The 24,955-nt window shown below is 38.4% G+C and overlaps 1 protein-coding gene across 2 annotated transcripts in view; it reads left to right on the forward strand.

Moving 5' to 3' along the window:
• Ca1 (carbonic anhydrase 1) overlaps positions 1 to 24,955 on the forward strand; it is a 108,813-nt gene that overhangs the window by 81,907 nt on the left and 1,951 nt on the right. For both annotated transcript variants that reach the window (XM_052716113.1, XM_052716112.1), the window contains exons 3-7: positions 17,692 to 17,751; positions 18,181 to 18,378; positions 19,803 to 19,921; positions 22,200 to 22,295; positions 22,845 to 22,907. In XM_052716113.1, the coding sequence (XP_052572073.1) occupies positions 17,715 to 17,751; positions 18,181 to 18,378; positions 19,803 to 19,921; positions 22,200 to 22,295; positions 22,845 to 22,907 (513 nt within the window). In that variant the 5' untranslated portion in view covers positions 17,692 to 17,714. The remainder of the gene's footprint in view (positions 1 to 17,691; positions 17,752 to 18,180; positions 18,379 to 19,802; positions 19,922 to 22,199; positions 22,296 to 22,844; positions 22,908 to 24,955) is intronic.

Raw genomic sequence — 24,955 nt, forward strand, 5'->3', positions numbered from 1 at the left:
TGAGAGGAAAAGTAGGAGGATGGGAACCAAGCCTTGCATTTTACACTTGATTTTGCCAACTTACTTATCTTCTACTTTTATTCCTTTGAAGTTTTAAGGCTGAGTGACCAGAGCAATTTCCATTACTTTGTAGACTGATAAATAAAGGTCAGTAATGTCTTTATTTCATATTAACATGTTTATCATTTTATCATCCTATGAATAAGGTCTATCTGAGCTTGATTTCCTGTTAAATAGGAAATGTTAGTGAATATGTCAAATAAGTATGGCTGAAGGAATTAAAAAAATGAAACTCTCATATGATTTATCTTTCTGGAAGGATTTAGAGAACTGTAGAAGACCGACAAGGATTTATTCGGACTCAAGTGGTTCTTGTGTACCTTTGTGTTTTTTGTTTATTTAGTTCCTTCCCATCAAGTGATACAGCCAGGAAACACAATCTGCACAGAACACCAGCACTTGTTCTCCATGTTCTTCCAAGGAATTTGCTCTGCTCTTTAGTGCATCACATACAATCCCAACAGATAGCTTTGAACCGGATAGAACTCAGTTTTCAAAGTATATGTGTATCCCAGACTACCCCAAGGAGTTCAGGTGAGGGACGACTATGTGCCTCTGAAAAGACCCTGCTGTCCACCAGGCTGTCCACATCCTATTGCAGTTGCTTCTATCAGATTCTTAAACACATAAAGAAAAAAGATGACCAGTCTCTTTCTCTAGCTTCCCTCCGTACTCCTCTTCTAACTCCATGACAACCTCTCTCTTTTAAGCTTAGGCTTGGCATCTTCTTTTTCTCAAATCTTCTCCGCCATGTAAGATAAGAAAGGTCCTGGTATGATAATTTCATCTCATGGAATCTTATGCTTATTTATGAGTTAGCTGACCCAGACTGTTCTATTTTTAAATGTTCCTTGAATTCTCTAGGCCTTGTCTACCAAATGAAGTCACTGATTGATAGCATCAGCCTGCAAACCAGATTCTCCTCATACCCCACCCCACAGATCTTCACCCAGAAGGCTCTGGATCCTTCAGAATGTTCATGTGCTCAGAAAGAACTCTGGACATGTTCCTTCCACTAATATTCTTGTTAGGCCTTTGAAATCTTTCTTGTTGATGTGGGTTTTCTCTCAGTTGTGGCAGATAATTACCATAGTGCGAAAGTATCATTCCTAGCTAGAGTAAAATCTGTGAGAACCTTCCATTTTCTTTCCATTTTCCCTATATAGAAGCAGTTATTGCTGCCTTTACTTCGTGATTTTTTTCTTGCTTGTGTGATTGCTGCACAATAAGGACCTATGAGTTGTCTGTCTATTGCTAGAAGTGTTTAAGCTTCTTGTAACTAGTATTATAGAATATGCATTTCTCCAATGTAACTTTCTTTGCTTAATACGTTTTGTAGATTTTTCTATGTTGATACACATGTTTCTATTTAAACTCTGCAATACAACAATGCCACAATATATTTCTCCATTTTGCTACTAGTTGATGATTAAAGCATTTCTTGGTTTGGGCCATAAATTACAATAAAAATACATTTTTAAAAATTTCTTTTAAGGTAAACTCAAGAAACAATAAGTATGGAAAACAAACTAGTGAAGTATCGTTCTTCAAAGGTATATTTGGTCAGGATTGTCACAGAAAGTCACATTTCGGTATGATAGTATAGGGGAAGTGGCTACCTTGAGGGGTGCTTTCCAGTAATAGCCATTCCTTTCTTCACCTTTGCTTTTCTTTCTACGTCTACTATCCGGTTTCATGTCATGCCTGTTCCATAGCCTCAACATTCTCTTATATTTCCAGTCCAGAGCCATCCAATCTCTTACATTGGCCATAACCTGTTCCATAATTAAGCAGCCTAAATTAATTTACCACCCTTTCCTTTGCAAATCCCTGAATAAAGGTCAATCTTGCCTTCATTTTTCTGATCAGTAAAGAACAGAGATGATATGCACGACAGTACTATATTACTTATTCTGAGATTATGTCACCTAAGGGCCCTAGGTGACAATTTGGTCTCTTCCCATAGTGGGATGCATGTGCCTCCTTTTCTAGATTTGATTGGATCTGCTATTCTACCCCTCCTTATCATTTCCCAAGCATAGTTACTAGCTTTCTAAATGAAGGCTCGATGGCTGGAGATATATCTCAGTGGTAGAGCACTTGTCTAGCATGTACAGACATGGGTTCAGTCACAAGAATCCATTAAAAATTCTAATGGAGGCTCGGCCTCCTGAGAGAATGTTCCTAGAAAAGGCATCAGAGCTTCTCTGAAATCATTAGAGTCCTGATCCTGGATCATGGTGCTGGGATCTTCTCCCATATTCCGTTAGTTCAGCAACAACAGATGACTGAAATAGTCTCCTAACCGGCTTCTTTGATCCAAAACATTCTCCCTTTAAATCTGTTAATAACCTCCCATCACTTGTAATATGAAATGACTGCATGGGCAAGGTTCCTGTTGACTTCTCTGAACTCTGAACTCCCTTTTTTCCCGACTTCTCTGCCTCAGCCCCTTTCCAGTTCTTCTGTAAGTACTACATCACCTGAAACCTCATCACCTTAAGTGGCAACTAATTTTTTTTATTAATCATAGTTCTGTGGGGTGAGGAAATCACTCCACTACTTTTAACTGAGCTTACTCATGTAGCTAAATTTAATTAGAAGGTCTTGGAGGAAGGGAGGGTTCTAAGTTTTACTTACATATCTAGGATGCTTGGTCCTTGATCTCCCAGCCATATTTCATACTGAGAAGGGATGGAAGCAGGGCAGCTTTCCTTACATGACTCCTTTGTTCTAAGCAAGCACTTACCAAGCCTGTACTTGTATTGTTTGCTGATGTCCCGATAGCCAACCCCAGAGCCAACATTAGGAGTAGCAGGGATAGGAAAGCCCAAGAGACAGGATTCGGGAAGAGCCACTGCAAGACCACAACACCTCATCGTGCTTGACGCTCTGTGGTCTTTTCTCCCTACAACTCTTGTGTGGTCTCATCCTTTTTTTTAAGCCAAATAGATGAATAAAATACATAAAACTTTAATCTTCTTTTCCAAAGAGGAAAAGCATGTAATTAACAAGTTGCAAAAAATTAAGATTATTTTAGCAATCATAAGATGGTCTGTAGAAACAAACTGAAGTGATTGGTAGGGAATATCTGGCAGAGATGGAGAGATAATGATGTCAATAAGTTATTTTGGAGGGATGACACTAGACCTAAAATCTGAAAGACGAAAAGGAGCTAGCCATGTGGTGTTGTAAAGGAGGACAGTCCCAGGCAGGAGAAACCTCTCTTTGTCAGGTCATTGCCTCTAGCCCCACCTCCTCCCAGGTTCTTTTCTGTGAACTGCCTGTTTGCTCTGCCCTTACGGTTGCCAGCCTTCTTCAGACTTGTTATTCCCTTCAGAGAAGCTGCCACAGTGTGTAGCAAGCTGCTCTTGTTGCTTGTATAAGTATACAATAAAGTATAATACCCATGAAGACAGGATCATGTCTATACACTTCTTGAACATCTCCAGAAAACTAGTTGGTCAGCACTCAAAAAATATGCTCACCAGGCCCTATATATACCATGACTAATCCTCTTAAGTAAAGAAATTGAGGTCCAGTCAGGCTAAAATATTTGTTTCTACTTGCACCATTAAGGTGTTAGAGAGCTTTTCTATAGGCCAACACATCCTGTGGATTAACTCTGGAAGAGTCAAGTGTTTTATTTTATTTATTTTTTAAATAAATTTTTTATTAAGAGATTGTCTATTCATTTTACATACCAACCACAGATTCCTCTGTCCTCCCTCCTCCCACCCACCAGCCTTCCCCCTCCAACCCCCCCCATTCCCATCTCCTCCAAGGCAAGGTCTCCCATGGGGAGTCAACAGAGCCTGGTACATTCAGTTGAAGCAGGTCCAAGCCCCTCCTTCCTGCACTAAGGCTATGCAAAGTGTCTCACCATAGGCACTGGGCTCCAAAAAGCTGGTTCATGGACTAGAGACAGGTACCAATCCCACTGCCTAGGGGCCCCCTATACAGTTCAAGCTAAACAACTGTCTCACTTATCCAGAGGGCCTAGTCCAGTTCCATGGGGGCTTCTCTGCTATTGATCCACAGTTCATGCATTTCCACTAGTTTGGCTAGTTGTCTCTGTGCTTTTTCCAGTCATGGTCTCGATATCCCTTGCTCACAAAATTCCTCCTCTCCCCCATTGACTGGACTTCTGGAGCTCCACCTGGGACCCGGCCGTGGATCTCTGCATCTGCTTCCATCAGTCACTGGATGAGGGCTCCATGATGACAGTCAGGATATTCAGCCATCTGATCACCAGAGTAGGCCACCTCAGGCACCCTCTCGACCATTGCCAGTAGTCTATGGTGGAGTCATCCCTGTGGATTCCTGGGAACACCGCCCCCCGCCCAGCACTCTGTTTCTCCCTGTTCCCATGAGTATTTTATTCTTAATAGTATAGTATGGCAAAGTTCAATGTGGTCTTAAAGTTCCCAATTGTGGTGAAAAAACACAGTTGGGCCTAGTCTCTTTTTGTGGGATCAAATCTTATCAAATCTTATCTCTCCAGCCCTGAAGTGTGATATCAGGTATTCCATGTCCACCCTCAGAGTGACAGTCACTATAGTGGGTTCACATGTTGTCGTGGGAATTTTGTCAAATCCTGAAAGCACCGTGTGCTACAAGAAGCCACTGCAGGCAGACACTCTTGATCTTCCTACCCGAAGAGGAAATTTATCATAATGTACCATCAATAAAAATGCCTAGATTCAGACTATATGTTTAGTTTCAAGCTACAATAAGAAAATAAGGTGTGCTTTATTATTGCTTCAAATTGAAAATGTGTGCTTTTAATTTTCCTTTTAAAACTGAATTTATGTGGGTATGTGTGTTTGTGTGCGCGCGAGTGCACATGTGTGTGTGTGTGTGTGTTCTCATGTGTGTGCATGCTCACCATGGCACAAAAGTGAAGGTCAAAGGACAACTATATCTTCCTCCACCATTTGGAGCCTTGGGGATTGAATTAGGATCCTCAGGTTTAGCAGCCAGTGTCATTACCCCGACCCAACTCACCAGCCCAGATTATGTATTTTTTATGTTATTTTTAAAGATTTGTTTTATTTTTAATTATGTGTAGGTATGTTTGGGGTGGGTGGGTATGCGGACATGAACGCACCTGCCCTTAGGAACTGGAAGAGACCATCAGATTCCCTGGAACAAGAGTTACAGGCGATTACAGACCACTGGACATGGGGGTGAATTTGGGTCCACTGCTGGAGCGTTAAGAGCTCTTAACAGCTGAGCCATCTCTCCAGCCTCACGTGTATTTTTTAAAGTACAGAAAGGTAAACCTCTATAAAGGAGTAGGCACACAAAATGTGTTTGGTCATCTGCAAACTGACCTTTGAAGTTTTTTTGTTTTTTCTGATGGCTTATCTGGTGCTTAAGTCAGACAGGAAGCCTCTCTGGAGCGGTTCTCGGTGTCCATGTGTATCTCAACCTGTTGTTCATGGCTCCAGATCTGAAGCTCAGTGGGCCATGCTTCACTGCGTGCCTTCTACTCAGAACACTCGTTTTCTCCCTTCATGCTGATCACAGAAGCAGTTGTAGAGCGCTCCTCAGCAATGCAGCAGCAGTGCTCCTGTCTCCTGCTTCCTCGTGCTTCCCTCCGTCACCGAATCAGAGATTGGAAACAAACAAAATCTCTGTTTTCTCCAGTTAGTTCTCTCTGTTGTCTTTGTAAAAGGTAGCTTGAATCTATCCTCAATGAAATGAGACTGCCTCTCTCTGCTTCTATTGCAATTTGCTTTCTTTTATACTGTGCATGAGTAGGAAGGAAGCAGGCATTTTTAAAGAATGGAAAAATTGTCTCAACAATGTTTCCATATTAGCACTTTTTCTGGAAAATAGAATGGATTTCTCCACTAAAACGTGATATTTGGGGTGACTACAGAAGAATGGTTTCTGTCCAGCCTTATCACTAGAAAAAGCTGTCTGTGTGACTTCCTCTTAGATATGGTTTTCCCAAGTACAAAAACCATGTTGCTCTTAGCTCCCTGTTATTAGTGTGTTCTGAGCAAGTGTAGGTGAGCGAGCACAAAGCAAAGCTGCCCCTGTAAGCCGTTTGTATCACCAGACTCTATTCTTCTTCTCTGGAGCATGCCTTTTAAGAGCCAGAGATCCCTCGAGGTGTTTGTTTGTTTGTTTGTTTGTTTGTTTACCACTGGAGAGCTCAATATGCCCTCTGTTCCTAGCACAAGTTGGCTTGCTCTCTTTCCCCGCTGTGGCTTAGATCCCTGTGCACAGATTTCTTCCTTGGCATAAGCTCAGCCTCTAGTCCAAACAGTTGCCTCACCTGCCTGAATTCAACTACAGCCCATAAAAGGTCCTGGGACACAAAGAATAAGGGGTCCTGGCCTCAGAGCTGGGTTGACCCGGCAAGCAGGAGACAGGCAGGGCAGGAGCCTGAATCCTGAGACATACAGCAGTAAGAGTTGTGACATAGCCAACCAGAGGAAAGGTCAGAGTCATGGCTGAAGGACCAGAGATGAGGTCCAGAAAGCTCTGGTGGGCCAAGACAAAACTGGGACCAAGCATAAGTGTGTGGGTCCAGTGATCAAGCTAACTTGAAGCCAGCTTCAAGAAAAGACAGGCCTATACCTGAAGTGTGTCTCTGCACTGGCTTTAAGCATTTTTCCTGCTTACAACATGTGGTACAACAAATATTATCTCCCTCTCCATTTTCACTAATATCTGGCCCAAGTTTTTACCCTAGTAAGCCATGAGCCATTGAGTTCCAAACACGCTTTCTCCATTCAGTGCTAGGCATAGTGTTGAGTGATTTGGGCACATTTCTGCAGATAGGTATCTTGATAGCATCAATGACAATATGTCACTGAATTACAAAATCAACCCCTAAGAGCTGCAATGCTAAAGGCAGTGCCCCACAGCCATGAGACCATTTGTAGCACCCCGGACTTTGCTTGTCTACACACTGCAGTTCACATCCTCTGTAGGAAGAAGCAGCAGTGTAGTCTCAGAACGTTTGATAGCAGTGTTGTAAATGATCCAAGTTACACTAGTTTAGCAGAGGCATCAGGAATATCATGACTCTTGCCTCCAGGTTATCCACAGAAGTGGTGAAAAGAAGTAGATTTTCAAGCTTATTTTGGAAGAGACAAGCAGGAAAGAGACTGAAAGCTGACTATAAATCAGTTACTTTGGGCTGCACACCTGCCCTGTCAGTCTCAGCTACATCCAAATGGAAAAATGGGTGATCTAGGATTACACCAGGGCCATGCCAGCAGCCACAGAACTGAAAGGTCACATCTATTATGGTTGGCACGTAGCCCCCAGAGCTGTACTTTGAGAGGATGTCATAGTCATCTCATGCAGAAGGCACGTCCATCATGCCAGAATGTTGCTGTCAGTATTTGATCTAATAAAAGACACACTATCCCCCTTTCATTCAAATTCAATCACATCTAGCTACTGCTAAATAATGATCACTTTTTTCCCTGCTATTTTACCCTTACATTTTAAGCCCTGGGTTAATTCATCAAAATTGTGTTGTTTGGCTCTGACTTTAAAGTTACAGAGATTCTTTCAAAAACATTTTATTAACTAAAATAAATGATTCAGTCAGCCTATACTTAGGGGTGGCTTCATATAACCAATTGGTGCTGCCTTGGAAGAAACCACTGGCCCCTGCTAATAATATCAAGTGTATCAGCAGTCAGAAGTTGAATGAGGACTACAAAGAAAATTCTGAAAACAAAACTAAGGCAGAAAAGAGCAGCTACAGAGCTGGTGCCATCTGTGAGCAACCACAGAGTCAAATCTTACCCTGCTCTGCAGAGGAATTTGTAAGAATTCTCAGAGCCCTGCACAGGAGCAACAAAAGACCTTATTGTAAGAATGTTCATGTGAGCCCTGGCTAGCTAGCTTCCCTGGGGATTGCCAACTGGAGGCATCGAGAACATAGCCAGGAATTTATCTTCCCAGATCAAGTCACTCCACTATATAAAACCAGCCATTTGTGTCCCAAGAGATCCATAGTTATAAGGTTCACCTTAACAGGAACATGGTTCTTAGCGAGTTGGGCCCTTAGGATTCTTTGGGTTCCATGGGTGTCCATTTAAAAACATTGACATGAACCTGAGAGGTGTTTTTCCTGGAGTTCTTTCTCACTAAACTGGTTCCGGCTGCCTCCTGGGTGATGATGGAAAATGCAGGCACTAGCCAGCATCAGTCCCTGCTTTTGCAACCTTTGGGAGGTTGCACAAAGGTTCTGTGGAACTTTACCAACTCATTAGAGGCAAAGTTGGGAACAGTCTTAAAGATATTACTGCAATTTCAAAGTAACTGCATATTAAGGAACTTTTGGGACAGGCCAAACACCATTCCCATGGGATGCAGCAGGGATCTTGTCCTTTGATACCTTTCCCAGAACCCTGGAGTTCAGAAACGCAGTGACTCCAAGTCATGTTTGAGAACTCTTGCCTATATGAGCTAATCAGAACATGTGACTTCAAATAAAAAAAAATAAGAAGGAAGCAGTTTGTTGTCTGCACAGAGGATTCACACATATAAGAAAGCTCCAAGAGTTATGGCATTCCTTACTTAAACCAGTATTTAAATCTGTTTTGAAGCAATGTGTGTGTGTGTGTGTGTGTGTGTGTGTGTGTGTGTGTGTGTGTGTGTGTATGTGTGTGTGTGTGTGTGTGTGTTTATACATGTTCCTTTGTCTGAAACAGCTAGCAAAAAATTAGAAAGAAAAACAGGAAGTTCAAAACAAAAGATATGCCTTATCAACTAAATTAATTCCTTCAAGTAAACTTTTACCTAAGGAAGATAGGCTCAGAAAGGGCATTCATTCAAACTTGTTTACTTTGCCCTCAGCTAAGAGAACAGAAATCTTTCCTGGTCTCCTGTAATGACTCAAATATAAATGTAATGGTTTTTTACCTACCTGTCCAAGAAGGGAAAATATCTGTCCTTCACCCCTAGACATAGAAGAAATAAAGAAAATGTTTGTGGAACTGTAGAAAAACGTCACCAGCTACACTAAGATCTGGTGGTGTAAGCCACGTATCACCTGGTTTCTACACAAAAGCTCAGCTCTGGGTCTGGATACATTGGCTGTGGACATGTGCAAACACACAGTCTATGTTCTTTTGGGGGAGAGTGTGACTCACACTCACAGACAACATCAGGAAGGACACCAGGCTCCAAAGAGGAGACAAGAGTCTGTGTCAACTCTGTGACCTATACTCCAGGGAAGTACAACGACCATTCGGAGGTAGCAGCTCCTTGTTTAAATGAACTCTTTGTTGATAACGAAATAAGTGTAATGGGAGAAAGGCTGTGGTTGGGTAATTTTTTCAGTAACTCACTATAGTGAAAACAATTCTTGACATAGTTTGAAGATGAGATTCTAAGTCTGAAGTGTATAGCCCACTTTGAACAAGTAGGACAACCCCCTCAACTATAAAAGGTTATATGTTCATTTTGAAGTGAAAATACTGATATTTGTTCTTTCACCACACAGAATACTTAAAAATTGCAAATAAGGTCTTACAAGTGAAGCTACAGTGACTCAAAGCTTCCTTTTATGGGGCTGCATAAAAGAAAACATTTCTTTCCTGAAAAGCACCTGTAATCATTCCACTCATTTTCTTTTTAAAGGGAGGAATGTTTTTTTTCTGGATCACATCTCAAGGATAAATTCTATCACAGCAAGGTCGTTGAGGCATCAGTAGCTTTAAGCAATTTGTCATGTTGCACTCACTTTAAGATATTTTTAAGGATTATAATTATGTTATTCTTCCCCTTCCCTTTCCTCCAACCAACCCCTTCCATGCATCCTCCCCTTACTCTCTTTCAAACTCACGGCCTTTTTTCTTTAGGTTTTGTTACTTGTGTGTGTATGCACGTGTGTGTGTGTGTGTGTGTGTGTGTGTGTGTGTGTGTGTGTGTGTGTGTGTGTGTGTATTCCTCAATATATAAATATACCCTGCTTGGTCTGATTCATGTTGTTTTATGTATGTTCTCAGGGCTGACCATTTTGTATTGGATTACTGATTGGTGGACTTTTCTCTGAGGAAGACTATTTCCCCAGCTCTCAACATCCCTTAGTCACCTGGAGTTTTGTCTATGGTGGAGGCCTCTTTAGCTTTCCCCCTTCCACAATTAGTATGTCTACTGGGGTTGTTCTTGTTCAGGTTTGGCTTAGGCAGCCACTTTAGTGAGACTTTACAGGTGCAGCTTCTCTGACATCTCTAGGAGACACAATCTCACAGCAAACTTTCTGATCGTCTGGCTCTTATAGTCTTTCTGCCCCCTCTTCCGAAATGACCCATGAGCCTTAGGTGCGGTTGTGTTGTAGATATAACAGCCTGGGCTTCACAACTCTGCGATCCTATCCATTGGAGTCTTTTATAATGGCCTCCATCTGTTGCAAATAGAAGTTTTCTTGATGGAGAATGATAGCCATACATATCTGTGGGTATAAGGATAAATATTTAGAATCTAGTTAGGGATTATGCTGCTTTATTAAAGTGGAGGTTGTAGGTTCTCTTCCAAGATCCATGACTTCACTAACCCTAGGGAGTTTGCCAGGTTTCCAATATCAGGCCCAGTTTCCCTTTCTTTGAGCTGGCCTTACATTCAATTAGAGAGCTGTTGTTAACATCAAGGTACGTGTGCCACAACTGCACCCTCAGAGTTTTTGTGCCATGCTGATATTGTTGCCGTGGTTAATAGGCATCATAGCCAGGTAGAATTTGGAAGCTTGCATGGGGCTTTCTGGTACCATGAAAGTTAGTCCTCAGTGAGGAGCTTTCAGATCAGATCCAGTGCAGGGTCCTCTGGGTCCTATGTCCAACGCACTTGGTGTCTTCAGCGATAGGGACTTAGCCTTTCACCTCTGGGAGGCAAACAAGGACAATATCAAATAAGGGCAATATCAATTGCCTAGAATGCTTTCAGAGTCTCTTGGACAACTATGACCAACAACTCAAAGGAGGTCTTCTAATGCCTGGTGTTGAGGTTTTCTGTTAGACAGTCTGTGGCTCTTACCATGTGGGAAAACTTCATTTAAACCACATATGTATATGAGCACAAAGACTGGTGTGTATTCCATGTTAATAATATATTCTTAATAAATATATATTACATATATTCTTAATAATATATTCTTGTGTATTCTTGTTAATAATATATGTACAGTCAGGAATTTGATCAGAAACTTGTTTTCACTTAAATATACCTCTTGGAAAATAGATGGGAAGAGCATTCACATAGCTCCCAGATATAGCTAACGGGGCTACCAATGCTTATGAAACACACTTGATATTTGTTGATCATTCAAGCTAGCTACCATCATTTCATAAAAGTAATGGAAGAATACGATTCACACATGAGCACTTTTTTATTACCACCTGGTGAATCCTAGGTATGTCTTCTGTAAACTACACATTAAGAAACATGAGATTTAAGAAAGGATGTATTTAATTGCAAATATATTTTAGAAATCTACAATGATAGGATAAAAGAGTTTAGGAGCTAATAAAGGTAATGGGGGATGGTAGAACTTTTTCTTTCAGTCTCAAGATGATTTTACATAGACACTCCAAAGAGGTACATGAAGTACAGTGACAAAATCACTGATAAAAATGTCCTTCACCTTCCTTGATATTTACATTTGAAAACTTATGATATTAAGTTTTAGATTAACTTGTGGTATTTAGTTTAAGCTGTGGTAAGCAGATCTGTTATGCAATTGTTTGGATTTGAGGCCACATGCAATCACTTCAACTCTCTTGCTTTATGCAATTGCCTATTTGCCTGAGAGTTAAAAATCAAACTCTCTTCTCAGGGCTTCATTTGGTGGTTTAAATATGTTTTATGGCTTATGAAGCATTGTGCATACCTTGTTTTGCTGTGAAAATGTTGCTTGCTTGTGTCATTTGGTTGGGGGTCACATTTATTTCTTAATCAGTTATAGAAGGTAATATACAAATGATTTTTCTCAGCTTTAAACATAAATATGAGGATGTTCCAGCCAGCAAAGAAGGGATTGCTGGTTATTATCTGAAATGTTCATAAATCTTGTTCTCAGAGGGGCTTTCCAGCTGGGTTATTTTAGTGAACATGCCAGTAACTAAATATATTTAAATTTTAAAGTTTTTATGCATACCAAATTACAAGATACTATGAATTCCTTAAAGCTGTTGATTAAAATAGTTATTTGTGTAGAGTTGAGTTGGTTACTAATTTTTAAAAATTCATTGCCAGATTTAAAAGTCACCTTCAAAAGTGCTATGCTGTAAGATATAATGTGTGTGTGTGTGTGTTGAGTGTTAAAAATTGTCGTTAATCATAGCAATGGGAGTCTTAAGAATCATGGTTTATTTTCAATTTAACATGTTAAAATTCAAATTATAATTGAAGAGTTAAATTTTGACACATAAAGTGTCAAAGTATTTGACACTTCTAAGAACTAAAGTTCTCACACTCTCAGAAATGAATGACAGAAGCAGCTGGTCCCTTCACCCTCCCATTAATAGAAGTGTGAGGGGAAGGTTCTTTCTGCTTAGTCCAAATGTGGACATGAGTTCACCTTCAGCAAAGCTCATTCACATGCTCACACATCCGCTCTCCACACACCCAGAGTTTAGATCAAACAGCCCTGCAGAGCAGCTTGCCCATTGCATTCTTCATGAAAATAAAATAACTGAGGTTTACAGGGACCATTCAGCTGTTCTGTCTGCCAAAACTGAACACCATTATTTTCCAGAAGTTAAAAGGAGAGAACGTGGTGGTGGAAAGCTACCTGGCCAAAGTCCTGTCCTTACAGAGGTGATCTTTTGGAGACTGTTGCAGACACTAAGCAAGTAAATGAAGGACAGATTGAAAGAGGATAGAAACAGAAGGATTTACAGTTTTGGAGTTTTTCAAAACTTTGTAGCATTTGCTCAGATATGAGCTGAATATCATTAATCTGAAGCTAACCCTTCTCCAAAATCTGAAACTGTAATGAATCTGCTAATTTTAGAATGTGACTAAAAAGAATTTCTAATACAACAAAGGCTACAAACTAAATAACATAGAATGGTATAGCAGAGTGGCTGGCGGGGCAGAGACACAGTAGAGGATTTGGAAGTCATCTGTGAGAGGGTAACACTGAGCTTTAGAAAGCCCTGATTCCAGGAGGCAGGCCCACAAGAGCAAAGTCCATCAAAGAGATGGACACTAGAAGAATAAAGTTAGCAACATGTCTTCAATGTAACTGGTATGTGTAAAATTCAGATCAACCATTCACATTGATTAAATGTCTTGGCTAGTATTGCCATGTTCTGTGGCTCAATTATTCACTCAAAATAAGGATGGTCTTATCACAACAGCATCAAAAATATAATTTCTGGAAGGACATAGTGTTTGGGGAGCATTGTGAAAGTGAGATATCTGCTTACCACATGCTTTACCTATGACACGTTTCATCAGATCAAATATAATGGGACAGTCTACCTTGGACTGGAACCTCCAGAACCATGAACCCAAATAAACTTTATTTTGTAACTTAATTTTTCTAATTCTTTTGACATAGTTGCAAATAATGAGCCAGCATAATTTGTATGCCAAGAAAGTCCTCCAGCCTTGTGGAATTCTACACACTTTAGAAAGGTGGTTGCCTTCTGGACTTAGGGCCTATTGATACATGCAATTTTCTTTCCAGTGGCACTTGACAGGTCACTGCCATAGCTTGACATGATGCTTTTTAGCCTTTTTACTCCTTAAATACTAATAAATTATTTTTAATTACAAATTTAAATTTAATTCTTATTACAGTTCATTTTACTATACAGTCTGTGGTTTACTTTTAAAACATCAAAGTAAAAAACGAGAGGAAAATATTCATCTAAGGAACTAGACAAAAATTAGAATAAAAAATTCTAAAAAGCACTTTAATATCATTTAAAAGTAGGTAATACACAAGTCTAATATCTGGTAAAACATTAAATGATGCTGCTTTTTTTTTAAAAAACAGTGTTTTCAGATATTAAAAAAGTGTTTTCCTTAAGTCAGTTTGTGTAACTTGACTCCCAAGAGTCAGCTGTGAAGGCTGAATTTAACAATTATTTTAAAGGACCCAACAAAGTGAACTCATTCAGTAAATAATGTGATGACCTATGAACTTACCTTTTAGATGCGTCTGATAAGAATGGTGCTGTAACATAAGCAAAAAGACAGAACATACCTGGGCTGTGGGCATAACCAGAAACTAATTCAAATGCTGGTCCTGCTTCTTAAACATTCTCCTTCAATTGTCAATTGATAGCCAGACCTGATGGCACAGCTACTCAGGTGGCTGAGGAGAAAGCCACAAGTTCAAGGCCTGAGTTGGTTACAGAATGAGTTCAAAGCTTCCTGGGCAATTTAGTGAGACCTTATCCGAAAACTAAAAACAAGAGAAGGAAAAGAAGGCTGAAGGTTGCAACTTGGCACAAGAGCTTCCTTAGCGCACATTAAGTCGTAGGTTCAATCATCAGCACTACAGAATAAATAAAAACAAGAATTGATACTAACTTCTAAGGTCTGCTATGAAAATTGAATGAGATCACTATTTTAAAGGCCCAAAAAGATTGATACCATTCAATAAAGTGTTCTTTTCCAGTCTCTACTGCTTTTTATTAATGGACAACTTTTAGCATTCTTGAATATTCTTAATATCCTCAATTAGACAATCTCTAGGAAAAATTCTGCTTTGCTTTTCTAAAAAGTGAAAGTTTTATTACATCAATCTAGATGATTTATGATTAAGCTTCAGGAGCATCTGACTTCCTTCAGAACAGTCTATTAGAAAAAGCAAAAAGCTTTTTTCCATATGTACATTTGATGGTTTCAAGAAATAAGCTGTTTTGAAGAGCAAAGGCTATAGATTGAGCATCTTCTTAGAATGCAAAAGCAAAGCAAAGGTTATAATCCTTGGGAAGTATAATGGAAGAGGCCTATGAATCAAAGTTCAATGGATGAAAAATTAAACACCTTCCTTTAGCTTAGACATAAAAACGAGTCAGTTTATGAGAAGAAAATAATGAATAAAAGTAAGTGAAAGTAGTGTTAGGGTTGAACCCTCATTAAATTTTACAACTCTCTCTCTCTCTAATTCTTTCCTTGTTGGAATACTTGCACATGCCCTGAGTACATAATAAAATAAAGGATCATGAAGGTAGGAGTCAAGGCAGTTTTGTCCCTAAAACTTTAAATGAATTACCATACCGTATAAATGTTAAGTCATTCATATACTGAATTATCATGTAATAATGCAAGAGTGTTGTTCCTTCCAAATGCATTGATTAATATAGTAGTTCAATTTAGGTTTAAAGAGATGACTAAAAGATACTTACTTACAGTGAGACAGATATTGTAGAGCAGGGTTCTATCGTTAATGGTGATGGGTTGTATTCTTAATAATGAAGAGAGTGGACATCAAGCACTATTGTCACAAAATCAACTCTAGGTAATATGACCATTAGCTGGGTTTAATTGTTTTATAATGCACATGTGCTCTAAAACATGATGTATGTGAAAAATCCATGGTGCTATCCATCAGATTAAAAAAATTAAAATTTAAAGAAACATAAGTTCCTTTCAAGTTGTGCCTCCTGGTGCTTACTAAGATCATAAGGTAGGAACTGTGGCCTCCTCATGTTCTAGATATTCATGAGCCGCTGGTCACTTTACTCCTGAGGCAGGACACAGTCATCAGCACTAAACAACAACAGCATGATAGGTGGGCCTGGTTAAACATGTCTGTCTGCCCATTTTCCTTCATGGGTCATGGCAGCTCAGACAGTCTGCAGTGCAAGGAAGAAAAGCACTCATTATTTCAGAAGCTTATGGTTCTGCTTTTATTTCCAAAGAACACAATTTGGAGGCTTTGAAAGAAGGTCTTAGCCAAATTCTGACCCATCCCAATCAGCTTCGTTTGCCTCTCTGGAGAGTGTTGTGCAGCTTCTTTTTTTTTTTTTTTTTTTTTTTTTTTTTTTTTTTTTTTTTTTTTTTGCAACACATTATAGTTTTATCTCACCCAATAGTAAGCTATACACAAAAGGTACTTGGCATAAGAAAAACACATTCGTGGTAAACATTTCTATCAATCTGAGGTAGTTAGAGAACTAGTTGTCTAATATTATGTCAAGAGCATGGTGGCTGGGGATGCAGCTCAATGTTAGTGCACTTGCTTAGCAAAGGGATGAAGCTGGGTTTGTTCCCGGCACAGTGAAATACAAACAAAGTGAATCCCTGCAAAACAGACCAGCTAACCAAGTCTTTCAATGGCAAAAATGACATGATGGCCTCAAAGTGGCTTAGGTAGACTGCACCTTCAGCAGGGCTACGCTCAGCTACGAGACATCCTCACACCGCCGCCCATACCCTCTCCTCTTGGACTTTTGCTACCTTTAGTACTACACTATATTGAAAGAAAGAACATGAAGCCACAGGACTCAGAGAATAACTACCAGATCCTCCCCAACTCCCTCCTCAACCTGGGACTCCGCATCTGAGATTCTTGAGTAGAACAAAGTGCCAGTGCCTAGAGACACAATTTATTGTGCAGCTTCTTACTGCTCAACAGTGAGTGAGCGAGTGAGCAAGGTGAGTTCTCACACTGATGCATACTCAGACTGAGCTTCTGAGCACGGTGGACCCAGAAGCAGAATTAGGGAGCATGAACCCACGCTTCACCCACGGTGACATGCACAGTGGTGGGGTGAAGGAAGCAACTGAACTAGAGGCCGGTGTCCTGACATCTTACTAGTTGTGATGAATTCCTTCATCATCCTTCAGTTACAAAAGGAAAATTCTCACTTTAAAAGATTTGTATGAGTGATCGCATAATAATAAAACAGTATGAAAATTATACATAAATTGCAGAGAACTATAAAGAGGACATATTTTATTCTAGATGGGAAATGTCAAACCACATTCAGCTTTGATATTAATACAGTCTTCCTCATTTATGAATTCCAGCATTTCTCCAGAATAAAGGGCCTTTTTCTAACCTGACTGGTTGTTATTGTCCTAAAAGCTTATATTGGAAGAATGTCTCACATTGACAAGTTCTTTGGGATTCATCTATAAAATATATTTGTGTTTCTATAAAATGTATCATTATGAATACTGTTATGTTACTGAGAATTAATTACTGGGTCTATTAACCTAATTCTAAATTAACATTATGATATTCATTCAGTTCAGCCCATAACCATGCTAACTCATTTCCTTATTAAATTACCATTGCTAACATTGTTTAGTATCCAGTTATGGCATCAGTAGAAATCCTAAGTGCATGAAGTACTTTTTATTCTAGGAAATTTGATAAGCTTCAGTCAATATTCAGTCACGTCTTCCACAAGCATAGAAGAACAAGACTAGTTTAACAACATCTATGATTTTGATATTTCATTTTTATATTACAATAAAATAAAACAATTAGAGCTGACGTAACCCTGATAGACATTTTTTACAATACCACTTATTTTGATATGTATACTTCCTGATAAGCAGAGATGATGAAACAGTGGACTATTACAGGGAGACAAGTTTCTATAAAAACCCATGGTATCGCTTAAGATCTCTGCTGCAGGCACAGGTGCGATTGGTTATTCCACATATCATTTCTCTTTTCAGGAACCAAAACTAAATAGGAGATCATGGCAAGTGCAGACTGGGGATATGATGGCAAAAATGGTAAGAGTACTTCTTTTACATATATCAAAATAGCAGCTTATTCCTGTTTCTAATATGGAATTTATTAACCATCTAACTTAACTGTGTAGTCACAGGTTAATGGTTTGAGTCATTTTTGAATAATTACAATATTCTTGTATTTATTTTTAGTAGTTTGTTTTGGGGCGTGAAGATCTTCAAAATATATTTGATATGTACATACTGTTTCTACACTATAATTGTATAGACAGCATAATTAGGCCTGTATTGTTGATGTTGCCAAATATACTGTTTACTAGTATAGCAACAAAAGATACATTTTTCAAGCACTGAATGTCATTTAAGAGGCCTGAATAAACCATAATCTAATAAACAAATGCTTAAAGTCCTGATATTTGGAATGAAGCATTCTATAAAATTGTGGTTATATGGATATGTTTGTTCTCATAGGTCCTGACCAATGGAGCAAGCTGTATCCCATTGCCAATGGAAACAACCAGTCTCCTATTGATATTAAAACCAGTGAGGCTAAACATGACACCTCTCTGAAACCTATCAGTGTCTCCTATAATCCTGCAACTGCCAAAGAAATTGTTAACGTGGGACATTCCTTCCATGTAGTTTTTGATGACAGTGGTAACCAATCTGGTGAGCCCAAAGAAAATTGTGATGTTTGTTTTCTTAGAATCTACTAAGTGATTATTTTGTTGAAAATAGATTCTTCTCTCTTATAATACATCCGACTACAGTTTCCCTTCCCTCCACTGCTCCCAGATGCTCCCTACCTCCTCTCTCACCCAGAGGTACCCCTCCACTTCCCTTCCAAAAAGAGCAGATCTCAAAGAGACAACAACCAAACATAATAAAACAGGATACAAAAGACAAGGCAAAGGTATTCATATTGAGGCCAGACAAGGCAACCCAATGTGAGGATGAGTCCCAATAGCAGGCAAAAGAGTCAGAGTAGCTTCAGAAATACCACAGCATCCTATGTATTTTGCACATTTATTTGTGTATCTTAAAATTGCAATGGCTGAGAGGCTTTGTGACCTCTTGGAAGATGATTTGCCAAGCTCCCAGCTCTGCTTTCTCTCAATCCTTCTCCTTCTAAATGAGCCATCTTACCTATTCTAGCCATTCCAGGCTCTATATGCTTATTTCTCTGAAAAAGCAACTTTTCTCCATAAGAGTCTAGTGATTAAATCAGTATGGGCATGAAAACAAAATGGAAATATTCTAAACAGGATGAGAGTGGGTGATTAATGAGAAGACAGGTGAAGCACGAGTTGCCCTCATACTGAGAATCTGGCATGTTGCTTACCACATGGTCAGATTTTCATCAGTATTTATTGAGTAAGCTAGTAAGTGACCATTCTGTAAGTTCCAGTGATGTGAAACACTATCTTGCTCTACTTTCCCACAAAGTTCTAATTGTAAATGTAAGGTTCCTTAGGGGTGTGCCCCTTGCTAGCACTAGGTTAGATCTAGTATTTTTATTGCTTAAGTAATCATATGATTAGATATACTTGCCAGGCTGGACTGTCATTCAGAGCGTAAGTTTTTAAAGTGACTTTGCCCCATGGGCAGTATCTCTTGGTCCCTTGTCAAAGGGTCTCAACAAATTTGTCAAACTACATTCTTGTATCTTCAATGATTATTTAAAAACAGGTGATGGGGAATTTTTTTCACTAATAGAAATTGTGCATAATATCCACACAATAAGGTTGAATGAAGGAATAAACTTGCAAATTAATGGAGATCCAAGGAAAACTATGTGATAATATAACCTATTCACTTTGAAATATGTCATTTTGGTAACATAAATAGGTAAAATTGTGGTTCCTTTGTTGGAATTTTTGTATATTTCATGAGCTATATTATTGCTGTCATAATCAGGAAGGCACTATATATAAGAGTCATTATCAGAAATGTGGAGTGGGGAAACACGATGAAAACAAACGGTAGACACCCATTGGTGTTTGTTTCTATTTCACACAACACAGTGCAGCCTTGATTTTTATTGAATATGGACTAGAGATCACCTGGCTGACAGTACCTCTCTTTCTTTCAAGTTCTGAAAGGTGGCCCTCTCTCTGGTGACTATCGGCTCACCCAGTTCCATTTTCACTGGGGCAACTCAAATGACCATGGATCCGAGCACACCGTGGATGGAGTCAAATATTCTGGAGAGGTAATGTGATATGTTAATGAGAGACAGTTCATGAGAGTGCTCCAGAAACAGCTCTGGTACTAGAGGAGCTATTTGAGAATGCCTCGAAGAGGACAGCTTGCTGATCTTTGTATAAAAGATATATAAATCTATTAAAATCAAACACTGGCACACCATATGTTACAATAGAGGGATATTTTTCTATGGAAAGAGACGCCTGAAGTTGTAGGTGAGAGTTCATGAAAAACTTTGACATTTTACCACCTTCAAGAATTGTTCTACCATTCTTTAAGTCTCTGAACCAAAGAGTTTTCTCACAGGCTATAAAATATATGCAGTTTATTGCAATAGAATTAGATGCTAAGTGATTGAATACAGCTATAACTTGTTTTGCTTAAATTTGTAAAGTTTAGATAATACCTATCAGTGTTGCAGAAGGCAATAAAAACTCATTCCTAGTTTCCCTCTGCAAAGCCAAAGGTAGACTAAAGTGGAAAGAAAGCCTAAAACATTATGGTTTAGGAAGGATACTTGTAAATATTCATGGAATCTAAATCAGGGTTTATATTCACTCAGCTAAATTGAGAAAAAAAAAATTAAAGCCAATGATGAGAAACATTTAGTCACGAAGTCCAATGTGCTATTTAATATTCAGCTCAAAAACTTGTATGGGGTATGCACCAGGTTCAAGAGGTAGTACAGGTGATGGGTGACAAGTGCAAGCTCCTCCCTTGACCTTCTTGGAGTCAAAGCTGAGCCTCTTATTGGCTGTGTGACTCTTCTCACCTACAGAGTTGGGTATACAGCATTAATCTTCTCATATACTTAAGCCAGCTTCCATATTATAAATACTCAATAACATTACCTGTAGTTCTACAGAGGAGATAACATGTGAATCAATGTTGGAGATTAAGTAAATTGTAGTAAATGTAGTAAATTGTAGTAAAAGTGCTTACAAAGAATTGTCAGTGAGTGGGAAGAATAAAGGACAATAAGACAATGCTTGAATTAGAACTGGGGACTGATCTTCCTCAAAGTGAGTGTTCTAATTACTTATATATCAACTATTGAGCCTTTGTAATATACTAGATTTTTGTTTTTAAAGTAACTGAGTCAGAATCTACATTTTTAGGGGAATGAAAACCTTTTAAAAGAAGTGAGGTAAGATAAGAAGGAAAGAGAGGGGTAGAGAGAAAGAAGAGATCAGATAAATGTATGAAAATAATAGACTTGAAGATGGTAACTGTATATTGGGTAATCAAACCATTGAAGTGTGGCATTTGAATTCAGTCCTACTTGTAGAGAAAAAGGAAGGAAATTCCAGGAAGTCAGCAGCTAATACAACCCCCCCACCCCCGCAAACTATGACCAAGTGAGGAGGTGTTCTCTGCTAGGCATAGAGGGTGATAAATGTGTAAAGTATGAGATTTGTAATAACAGTGGCACTTTTTGACTGAGTGATTAGGTGTTTAGTGTTACCTTTCCTAAGAGGAGAAAATGACAAATGTGGTATGAGGAATCAAGCTTTCCTTTGGCCATGTGACTCCTCAGCCATCTGGTAGACACTCATATGAAGATATCAAGACAGTGTCACGAACACATCCAGGTACATGTGGATGCACAAGCCTAAAATTCCACCAAGAGTTTAGGCTGCAGAATTTGACTGAGGGGATCCTGGGAAGGACACCGATATACCCAAGCTTCTGAGCAGTCAAGGAGCTTCTTACAAAGTTATCTCATGTGAGAGAAAATGATTTTGTTTTTTATTCTAAAGTTTGTTGCCCACAAGATGAGAGCTCATGCATGCACTTTCTGTTTTTATTTTTGTTAGCTAATATTATTTCCTTCTTGGGTCTCTGAGGGAGTTGAAGATTAGTTAGTTATAGTTGAAGGTTAGTTAGTTATAGTTGAAGATTAATTAGGATAGAAAGTGAATTAGATACATTTTGGACTTAACAAAATAGGATAGATAATGAAATTATTTTCTCTGAATTTGTCAAATACAAATGGACTAGACATTGTTTAGACATTTATTACTTGTATATATTGTATATAGTCATTGTACTTTTGTATATAGTTTTTCTTTTGTTAGTTATAACCTTTTTCTTTTTTTTCCTTTTTATTAAAATAGAAAAGGGGAAAAAAAAAAAAAAAAAAAAAAAAGATGAGAGCTCACATGTATTTTATCTATCTGTACCGTGATATATCTTAAATATAACAAATTAACATGTAATTCATTTTCTGTCTTTTTATTTGCCTCAATATTAATAATGAATTACCTACATGTCACCACTTCTAGCTTCACGTAGTTCACTGGAATGCTGCAAAGTACTCCAGTGTTGCTGAAGCAGTCTCAAAGGCTGATGGGATGGCAATCATTGGTGCTTTTTTAAAGGTGAGTCATAGGTAGTTACATAGCTGTCACTTGATTTTTAAAACGGTAGATGTGAAACTTATTATCATTTAAATTTATATTATCATCGAAGAGATGCTCTGAAGAAAACCATCATTAAGTTGGTGAAGACTGAATGACTAAATGACTTTTGAGATTACAGTGTTTGGAGGTGATTTTTATCAAACACTGTACAAAATGTGACAAAAATGCACTGAGTATAACTAACATAACAGATAAAAATGAAGGTGTAATTTTTGTGTCATTGTTTTGATAAACATCTAGTCTGTCTTACATACCTCTGGCCATCTTATTCACGATCAAATTTAAGCCATATTTTCTGTTTCCTACTTTGTTTGTCATGAGAAACTGGCAGAGTACAAGATCCATAAAAGTATATATACTTCAGAAAATTTCCTCTCTTGGAGAGAAAGAAATCCCATTTCTCTCTCAACAGTTATTGATGTTAATTGAAAAATTAAATTTTGACTAAAGAGTATTTTATAAATTACAGTCTTCAACCCATATTTTCTTTTTCTTTTAATTCTCTAGGTTGGTCCAGCCAACCCAAACCTGCAGAAAGTACTTGATGCCCTAAACTCAGTTAAAACTAAGGTAAATAAGCTAAGTAAGCTAATTTAATCCTGAAAACAAGAGCACACAGAAGTACAGAAACCATCCAGCTGCCTGTTTGAAATGGGAAACAGGAAAACTGGTGTAGAAGTCAAGCAACCACAAGGTGCCATGGAGACCTTGCTTGTCCCGGAGAACCTGATGGAGGAGTTGGTTTTGCTTTGTTTTCACGGTGCTTGTTCCTAGTAAAGCATGTTGCTCAGTCACTTTTTGATCTGCTAAAAATCAATCATACTCAAGTTTGATTGTTTTTTGGCAGATCATGTTTCATGAAAAGGAATATCTTGATTTCTTTAGCAATGTAAAAAAAATGGGCCTGAAGAGCCCTATTTGAGAACTATGATTCTGAACTAAACTTAAAACCCTTAATGTATTGTCTGAAATGTCCATCCTTAGTGCACTGTTTTAACATTAACTCCTTATTCTGTAGGTCAAAGTGATTCGTCATTTTCTTTCACAATGAGGAGAACTATTATGTTTTTATGTAAAATAAGTTTGTTTTATGCTGAGTTCGGAAAAAAACTTTGAGTAGGCATATTGTAAAGTGAGAGATGGAAAATGAAAACAGAAGGGAATAGTGAGGATAAAAGCAGAAAATAGTAAAATAAGAAAATGACAGATAAGTGCAAAACACTGTTTTATAAATAAATAAATAAAACTATTCTATGGAATAAGCAGCAACAAAAAAAATGACTTGGGCAGCTTTGGCAAAGGAAAGCTGGCACAAATACCAAATGCTATTATAGAGGGACTGGCAAGATGGCTCAGCAGGTGGTTGCTTGAGTTCTGAGAACCCACAGAGTGGAAGGAAAGAACTACCTCCTACAGGTTGTCCTCTGACCTCCACATGTGCATCCCCATGCATATGCCTACAGACAGATGCATGAATTAATTAACTAATAAGTGTAAGAAATTCTATTCAAAGCTTAGAAAAAATAGTATAGATGTGGAAGAAGAAATTTTGGAGCAAAAACTGCTTATAACAGTATACCAGTAAATTTGAAAAGTCATAAAATGAGTGATATTTATGACAAGACAAAATTATAAAGATGAAACAAAAGAAAAACCAAATAGACAAAAACTCTAAGAATAAGTTGAAAAGATAGTGAAAATATATCTATTAAACAAAGATTCCATGCCCACTCCAATTTATAAAAAAATTTACTCAACCTTTAAGAAACAATCAAATGGGGTAGATGGCTCAACAGATTTTTCCATGCCAAAAAAAAAAATTGCCATGTAGACATGAGTGTCAACATTTATAGCTCCAGAACCTACTCAAATGCCAGGGGTGCATGGTGTGTCCACTATAATTCCAGAGCTTGGAAGAGAGAGACAGAATTGCTTGAGCCAGGTGCCTAGCTAGACTAGACTTAGCTAAGGGCTCTGGATTCTACTGAGAGACCCTGCATATAAAATAACATAAAGAGCCATCAAAGAAGACTCCAGCCACCAACCTCAGGCCTTCACATCCATACTCACACACCTGCACATATGCCTTCATGTGAACATGAGTGAGCACACATACACATGTGCACACATAACACACACACACACACACACACACACACATACATAAACATACAAAATATCAATGAAGTACAAAAAAGGAGAAAGGATAAATCATGGAGTGTCAACTAAACATTTGCCCAGGTGAAGAGACAGAAAATTCCTATGAGTCTAATGAAATCTAGTACACAAATTGGGTAAAGAAGATTGCAAAAAGGAATTTGTAGCACAACCTTTCCTAGTAGTATGACTGAAATAACCCTGAAATTATAGCAAATCAGTGACAACAGCATATTGATAAAGTCTTATTTTTGAACAAGTAGAGTTCACTCTTGATGTAGATAACTTAGTGTTAGGACATCTTTGAGTAGATGCATTATATTATTAGATTAAATATGAAAATTCGTATCACCAGCTTCTCCAACTGAAATTGTTCTACTGAAGTCAAGAAAAAGAACAGTACAGTGTCTACTACCACCACAATTTACATCAGAATTAAAATTTTAACCATTAAACAAATA

The sequence above is a fragment of the Peromyscus californicus genome, unplaced genomic scaffold (assembly GCF_007827085.1).
Source record: "Peromyscus californicus insignis strain IS unplaced genomic scaffold, ASM782708v3 Scaffold_5__1_contigs__length_169319896, whole genome shotgun sequence".
NCBI classification, from domain to species: Eukaryota; Metazoa; Chordata; class Mammalia; order Rodentia; family Cricetidae; genus Peromyscus; species Peromyscus californicus.